Source organism: Miscanthus floridulus, chromosome 11 (assembly GCF_019320115.1).
Source record: "Miscanthus floridulus cultivar M001 chromosome 11, ASM1932011v1, whole genome shotgun sequence".
NCBI lineage: Eukaryota > Viridiplantae > Streptophyta > Magnoliopsida > Poales > Poaceae > Miscanthus > Miscanthus floridulus.
Window position 1 is genome coordinate 2162980 of NC_089590.1, and position 8158 is coordinate 2171137.

At 45.3% G+C, this 8158-nt stretch overlaps 1 protein-coding gene and 1 pseudogene across 1 annotated transcript; both read left to right on the plus strand.

The window, feature by feature from the left end:
* The first annotated feature begins 754 nt into the window (after positions 1 to 754).
* Positions 755 to 4694, plus strand: LOC136492930 (arginase 1, mitochondrial-like). Its single transcript, XM_066488958.1, has 6 exons — positions 755 to 1151; positions 2705 to 2864; positions 2938 to 3071; positions 3272 to 3481; positions 3823 to 3933; positions 4232 to 4694. The coding sequence occupies exons 1-6, from the start codon at positions 1005 to 1007 to the stop codon at positions 4490 to 4492; spliced, it is 1023 nt and encodes a 340-aa protein (XP_066345055.1). The 5' UTR covers positions 755 to 1004; the 3' UTR covers positions 4493 to 4694.
* A 327-nt stretch (positions 4695 to 5021) lies between these two features.
* On the plus strand, positions 5022 to 6474 carry LOC136492931 (glyoxylate/hydroxypyruvate reductase HPR3-like; annotated as a pseudogene).
* The last annotated feature ends 1684 nt before the right edge of the window (positions 6475 to 8158 follow it).

Sequence of the window (8158 nt, forward strand, 5' to 3'; positions counted from 1 at the left end):
CTCCACTTTGTAGAGTTTGGGCCAAAACATCGAGGGCCTCTCCTTCCTTGAACACCACCAATGATCATGCTCCACAAACACATTCGGAGTGATCTCGTACAATCTTGGTGCATGCAACGACACAAGCAGTGGTATCCAAGAGGCATGCACTTTGATAGAATCTAATTCTAAATTATTACTTTGTATTTTGTATTCGGGTGATCTTGCAAGACTTAAAGACTCCATAATGTACAAAACCTTGGTGCGCACAATGGCACGAGCAACTATTGTCAAGAGGAATGCACTTTTGATAGAATCTGAATCTAAATTATTCACTTTGTATTCTGTATCAGAAGATATTTGTATTTGTGTTCTTGTGTAGTTGTGCCACAAAAAGTATGGTAAACTTTGATATTCTTGTCCAATTTCCATGCTGACCTTATCTATTTTCCAATTCCATGCTGACCTTATCTATTTTCCAATTCCATGCTTACCCTACCTATTTCCACGTAAGCAGTGTCGTCTTTTGGTCGCGAGCTGCTAGGAAAAGGGTACTGATCTGAAACGTATTGTGGTGGGATTTATATTCTATAAAATAAAACACAAAATTGCAAAAATGTCTGTGCGTGAAAAGGTCTCTAGCTCTGACAACGGAGAGGAATGCAATAAAATTCTAGCCCAACGGATAGTGCAGATTTACGCAAGTTTCGAAGAAGAAGAAGAACAAATAATCGCCAAATTCATGAGCTGTCTACTCTCAACGATTGATCTCGCTCCATTTCAAACGCACGCAAACGCTGTCAGCTTGTCACGTGTGTTACGTGAGAGTGAAGAGCAGGCAACGCCGCCACGGTACGTCTCCTCTTGCCGCCTGCCTCTTGCGTCCTCCGCCTCTTTTCCTGCTCGCTGGCAGCCGCGGTGTCCGATCGATCGAGACTCGAGAGGGAGAGTGAGCCCGAGGGGAGAGACCCAACCAGCTGCAGGGATTGGTCGGGTTCCGCTCCGCCTTGGGAGAGGCCCAAGAGATGGGCGGCGCTGCGGCGGGTACCAAGTGGATCCACCACATCCATCGCCTCAGCGCGGTGAAGGTGTCGGCGGAGGCGGTGGAACGGGGCCAGAGCCGCGTCATCGACGCCTCCCTCACCCTCATCCGCGAGCGCGCAAAGCTCAAGGTCAGTCCATCCCTCAAGATCCCTTTTTTGTTTCTTGGCTTTTCCCCTTATCCCTGTAATATATACACTGTGCCCGCTCTTGTTCTTCTGAATATTCCATTCCATCCGAACATGCGATCCGAGTCGATTAGGATTCTGTTCGGCCCGGCATTTCGATCCCTTCAGCTACGAATAATCAATCAGATATTGTCGATCGGAATCCAGACGAGCCTCCTTTTTTTCCCCTTTTCCTTTTTCTTTCACATGTGGGGTGATGCTGCAGGCTTACATTATAATACTAACTAGTAATACGGTTAGAGTAAACAAATCCCTGTGCTTCAGAACGTAGTCGGCAACATTTGCTGCTCGGGCTACTTCCTCCTCCCTATGCATTTCACATATTAGTTTTCTGTTCAGAACAGGTACTGACCAGAAGGCAACCAAAATTCAGAACTGAATCGCCTCTACTCTAATTCTCTATGTTACTCCTCTTTACATGCAAGAAACAGTGCAGGAGGCAGCATAAGTAGAGTTGAAACTTCCCAATTTTTTTTTTTTTTTTTGACACCTGAAACTTCCCAATTGTTTACTTGCTGAGTATGTATTTAGCATGGGCCGTCCCATGTGATTGCTACAGTGCAGTTTGGTCCGACCTGTCATTAGCAAATTGCTTAGTGTAGACACATTTGCTTACACTAGTGAACCTTGAAAAAGTAATTCAGAGGGTATTCCCGGATACATAGACTTGAATGCTGTGTTCCCACATGTTTTTCCAACCATTGGGGAAACAATATATTCAGTAGCTTGCTTTCAGTTACACAATTTGAGTCTTTTAAAACCTATAATATGATTCCTTATACTGACAACTTGAGTAGGATATGAAGCTGCCATGCACACACACCCTATTTTATACTTGCTTCAGAAAAAATCTAGTATTCAGATAGTTTAAAATGTCTTTCATCTAGAAAGCAGGCCTCATATATAAGACAGAAGAGTGCAGAAAAATTCTTGCTCCGAAAATAATATTTGTTTTCTCTTTTGATGCTTCACTCTGTTCCATGTTGTGATGAAGTTCCAGTTCTTGTTGTTTGTTACATCTATATTACCTCTAAAAACAGTTTTTTTTTTCACCATTAGGAAAAGCAACCTGTAGCCTTTTCTGACACTCCTTTTCAGTTTATCTGATAATCGAGTCTTTCAAGATCTATAATATGGTTCTTAAATAATGACATTAGTAAGATATGGTCAAAACTGACATTGCGCAACCTCGAGTAATTATTTGCTTCAGAAGATGGAACCTAAGACTGATAGTTTTAAAGTGTTCCATTTGGAATGGCAAGCCTCACATGTAATATTGCCATATCTGGACGAAGGGTGCATAAAAAGTTGAAAATATCTTGTTCTTATTTTCTAAGTGCTTCACTCTGTTCCAGTTTGTGATTAAAACACTGTACACATTAATGTGTACATGGAACAAGGAAAAGTTCTATACAACCTCTGTGGATAGAACTTAGATTTTCTTCAGAAATAGCTGCTTTTGCTTTTGTTGTAATGTATACTTGTTCTTTGTGCAGGCAGAGTTTCTACGTGCTCTGGGTGGCGTGAAAGCTTCAGCGTCGCTCTTAGGGGTCCCTCTTGGTCACAACTCGTCCTTTTTGCAAGGCCCTGCATTTGCTCCTCCACGCATAAGGGAGGCTATTTGGTGTGGAAGCACAAATTCTAGCACAGAGGAAGGTACATTTAATACTATTGAGCGCGCACTAAATGTAAGAAACAATACAACTTATATGATCTTCCTGTTAAACAGGCAAAGAATTGAATGATCCTCGGGTGCTAACTGATGTCGGTGATGTCCCCATTCAAGAGATCCGTGACTGTGGCGTTGAAGATGACAGATTGATGCATGTAATTAGTGAGTCTGTTAAAACACTGATGGAGGAGGTAAGCATATTATACCATGATGAGTGCCTCATAATATTTTTTTGTTAATTATGCAAGATATTTACTTATGTTGGTATCACTAATGGTACACTTTTGGTTTCAATTCAGAGAGTTGAAAATGGTTTTGTTACATGTATGTAATAGCTCTGGTTTTCTGTTCTGTTTCACGTATTTATTCAGAGTGATGCACTGTTGTGTAGGAGCCTCTTCGACCGTTGGTGTTAGGAGGCGATCACTCGATATCTTATCCAGTGGTTAGGGCTGTGTCTGAAAAGCTTGGAGGACCTGTTGACATTCTTCATCTTGATGCACATCCAGATATCTATGATTGTTTTGAAGGGAACACTTATTCACATGCCTCTTCATTTGCTAGAATAATGGAAGGTGGTTATGCCAGGAGACTGCTACAGGTAATTGTGTTATTTTATCTAAGGGTTTCAAGTAAAATATCGATACTATTAATTAATGAAACGAGCATAATGTTGCTAGGTTAATACACTGAAAAAAAAAATCTGTCATGTGCCTTTAGCTTCCAATATCCATCAATTTTGTACTAGGACAAGGGCTAGCATGGTTTAAATAATGCCTTACTGGATATCGCAGTTTTTATCATGCTATAGTTGCAATTTGTTTTCTTTCCTTGATTGAGTCGGCTCCAGGTTGATGCCCTTGACTTCGCTTTTGTGGCTGTCCTGTCACTAGTGTAAATACCAGTTTCTGCCACCCTTATCCTGATTCCAACATACTTCAGGTTGGATTGAGATCAATTACCAAAGAAGGGCATGAGCAAGGGAAGAGATTTGGTGTGGAACAGTATGAGATGCGAACCTTCTCAAAGGACCGAGAGAAGCTTGAGAATCTGGTAACATGCTTTAGTTTAATCATTTGAATGTATTTTTCTTGCTTTTATATCAACTCAAAATAGTGAAAACATAGATGATACATCCTATAAGATATGTGTTCACATTTTTATGCCTATTGTGTCCTTTTTCAAGTAACCTTCAGTTTAAATTGTCAACTTCAGTGGATATTCTCAGTTAACAAGCCATCGCCAATCTTAATTTAAAAGGAACTGTAATAACATTGGTGGTTATTGAATTTTTCAAATGTGCAGATTGTTAATAACTAAAACTCATGCTCAACTTACTCTTTCCCTGCAGAAACTTGGGGAAGGTGTAAAGGGAGTGTATGTCTCAGTTGATGTGGACTGCCTTGACCCAGCGTTCGCTCCTGGGGTCTCTCACATTGAACCAGGAGGCCTCTCGTTCCGCGATGTGCTCAACATCCTCCAGAATTTGCAGGGTGATGTTGTCGCCGCTGATGTGGTGGAGTTCAACCCACAGCGCGACACGGTGGATGGGATGACAGCCATGGTCGCCGCGAAACTGGTCCGGGAGCTCACTGCTAAGATCTCCAAGTGAGACGGTTAGGATCACACCATTCTTCTTGAAGCAAAGCGAAAGGGTGGATTTTGATGTCTCGTTGGTTGGTTTATTGGTCTTGGTTCCTGTGTATCGAGCACCAAACGCTTCGACATGTGACAAAGTTTATGTTAATTAGGTTGCAATAACACCATAACAGTGTTTTTCTCGCAATAAACCAGCTGGTCCCCCTCACGCGTTACTGTTTATTAAACCAGCCGAACAGTGTTTTTTCTCACAATAAATCAGCCGGAACAGTATTTTCAGTCAAGTTTTAGACCCGCGAACGGGGCCAAAGTTGTTTCTGCTACTCCAATTTAGGTCATGCTAGATGCTTACCATTTATTTAGGGTGGACTCTGAAACCAAAATCTGTCAGATTCTAGAGCAAATGCTCCGATTGTCAGGAATTTCTCGAACTTGGATCTGATTAGTGAGCTGCAATGACTAAATTATGGTTGATGCTTCCATACTATTGCTATTCTTTTGTTAAGATTTATTTAGTCAACAAATGTATTCGCAAAACGCGCACACACTGCAGCTCTATTGCTAGCAGCTAGCAGCGAGACAGTCAGCTATGGCAGGAGCCGGCGGCGTGCAACGGGTCGACCCGGTCCCGGCCGTGCTCTTCATCCGCAGCACGGGCGCGCCTTCGGCAACGCGATGCACCAGCGCTTCCGCGTGCTGGAGCTGGCCTCGGCCGAGCCAGACCCGCCTCGCGCCGCGGTCGTCATGGGCGGCGGCGCCTCCTCGACGCCGTCCGCTGCCTCGTCAGCACGGCCGCGGGCGTTGACCACATCGACCTCGCCGAGTGCGCGCGCCGCGGCGTCGCCGTCGCCAACTCGGGGACGGTCTACTCCGCCGACGTCGCGGACCACGCCGTCGGCATGCTCGTCGACGTGCTGCGGCGCGTCTCGGCGGCGGAGCGGTTCGTTCGGCGCCGGCTCTGGCTGCTGCAGGACGGCAGCTACCCTCTCGCCTCCAAGGTCCCTTCCAATCTACTGTTTTTTCATTCCAGTATCTGAATTAATCAGCTGAATCAGATGTGTTTTGATTTGATGCTTTCAGCTAGGCGTCATCGGACTGGGGAACATTGGTTTGCTGATTGCAAAGAGGCTTGAAGCTTTTGGCTGTGTCGTCTACTACGACTCCAGAACCAGAAGGCCCAAGGATTCGGTCTCTTACAAGTATTTCTCAAATGTTCACCATCTTGCTTCTGAATCAGACATCCTCCTCGTCGCCTGCGCGCTGAACAAGGAGACGAGGCACATCGTGAACAAGGACGTTCTGGAGGCCCTAGGGAAGGATGGGATCGTCGTAAACATCGGCCGAGGCCGCCTAGTCGGTGCACTGAAAGAGGGGAGGATTGCAGGTGCTGGCCTCGAAGTCTTTGAGAATGAACCCAAGGTGCCTGTACAGCTCTTGTCCATGGACAATGTGGTGATTTGCAACCTCGATGGAGTCGAGGTCGGACCTGTGTCAGCACCTGATTTGCAACCTCGAAGCTTTCTTTGCCGGGAAGCCACTGATCACGCCCGGTCGTGTTGCAGTGCAGGCTAGTTCAGTCCAGCTATTGGGAGGTAACAATACTTTTACCACGAGCTAGAGGAGTACAGGTATTTAAATTGTTATTTGTATTGCATTGCTGCAAAGTGCAGGGTTGTGTTTCTTATAAAATACTAGATCAATGATATTCATTCACTGCAAAAGAGATCGAGTCTCTCATCAGAACTTAAGTTCTGTATGTAAAAAGACCACTGTAATCATCAGGCCAGGGTAAACAACATACTAGTATGTGGTTCACAAATTGCCAACTCTTTTACAGTGAACAGTGTAACACCCGTTAAAACTTGTGTCGATTTTCTTTTTTTCGTTTTGCTGTACTCCCCTGATCTTGGCCCGTGCAAAATGTAATCATGAGAACATTATAGCATGCTTTGTTCCAAAGGATTTGTATGCAAGACATTATAATCCTTATAATAATCTGGCCTCGTGGGTATTAGATGCTCCAGAAAATTCATTCTCTACCTACCTTTGGATGGCCATGTGTTCCACAACATTTGCACACAGTACTATCGATATTTTAGAGTATATCAGCACAGTGGTCATTGTTTATATGTCTTCTTTGAAGAAATATAAATGTTCGCATTATCTTAAGATAACACTGATCACCAAAAAGGGTGGTACGCTCAACAGGAAATTTGTAGTGAATATGAAACACACAAAATCTTTGAAAAACGAAACATTCAACAGGAATTTTGTCAGAATCCAGATTTTTTTTTTATGAGCATAGAAAAATTTATGATTCACCATGCAATGCAAAAGGACAGCGTTAAACCATGACCCGTCGCACGCTCTGACCAGGCTTCGTGTCTTCTTCCTCCCCCGGCCCTTTTCCTCCTCATGCCCTCGCGCCCTTCCTTCCCACCCCCGCATCCTCCCCCGTTGCCCCCGGCCAACGGTTGCTGCGTCGTTGGCCACGTCGCCCACTGTCCCCCGCCCATGCCCTCTCCTAACCTCGCCGTGATGCGCCGGCGGCGTCTTTGTCGTCGTCCTCGCCCCTACCCCTGCCCCACCATCGGTCACCGACTGCGCCAGCCTCAACCTGTCCCCGTCCACCCTAATCCCAAGGCAAGGCGACGGCAAGCTCCGGCGCAACGCCTCGCCGCCGACCCCACCGTCTCGCTCGCCGCCCCTCAACCCACCTCCATCATAGTGTCACGCCCCCCCCCCCCCCCCTGCCCCCCAAAAGCTCCTTCTAAACACGCTGGGAACAAGTCCCCTAACCCCGCCACCGTCAGAACCCTAATCGTTGGGACGTCCGTCATCGGAGCAGGCGTGGGCGCGGTCTTCTTCCTCGTCTCCAGTGGGGCGCGGGTGCGGGAGGGAGAGGGAGAGAAAGAGCACGAGAGGGGGAGGGAGTGGGGTCGCGTTTTGCCATTGCAAAAGTCGAAAGCTCATCGGATGATCCACCACATGTCACACAGTCAAAGCAGGTCATGTGTCAATACAAGTTGTAAGTTCAAACTAAACAGTGCATGTATAACCACGCCACCGAATGATCCATCAGTGAGGTCTCCCAATCATGTGGTTCATATTTTGAGCCTGTTTTTAAGTCCGATGTAATCTACTCTCTTCTTTTAGATCATTTAATTACTTAAAACATATCGATGATGCCAGTTTCTAAGCTTGACTTGTGAGAATGTACTACGTCAAGGTCAAGATATACCTCCTTATGGCCCGTTCGGCTAGCAGAATTTTAGGCTAAAACTAGCTGAAAAACACTGTTCTGGCTGAATTGCTGTGAGATAAAAACACTGTTCCGACTGAAAAAAGAAGCCGAACAAGTTAAATATGGGGTAAACCGAACGAGACCTAAGTCATTACTTATCAATTAATAAATAGTATTTTTCTCTACGTCAAATCAACCGACGGTACTTTCAGCCATAGCTCCGTAAGCCAGCAAGTATAGCCTGCCACGAAGACTCGGAAACTAGCCACGATGAAAAACCAGGCAGGAAGTAAAAAAACCGAGACAAGCAATCAGATCGGATCAGATCGGATCGTGACGACAAATTTGCCGGCGAGCGTGGTCCACGTGACACAGGGACTAAATGAGACGGATGAAGAAAATTAATAGCTTGAATAGGCACAAGAAGATGACAGA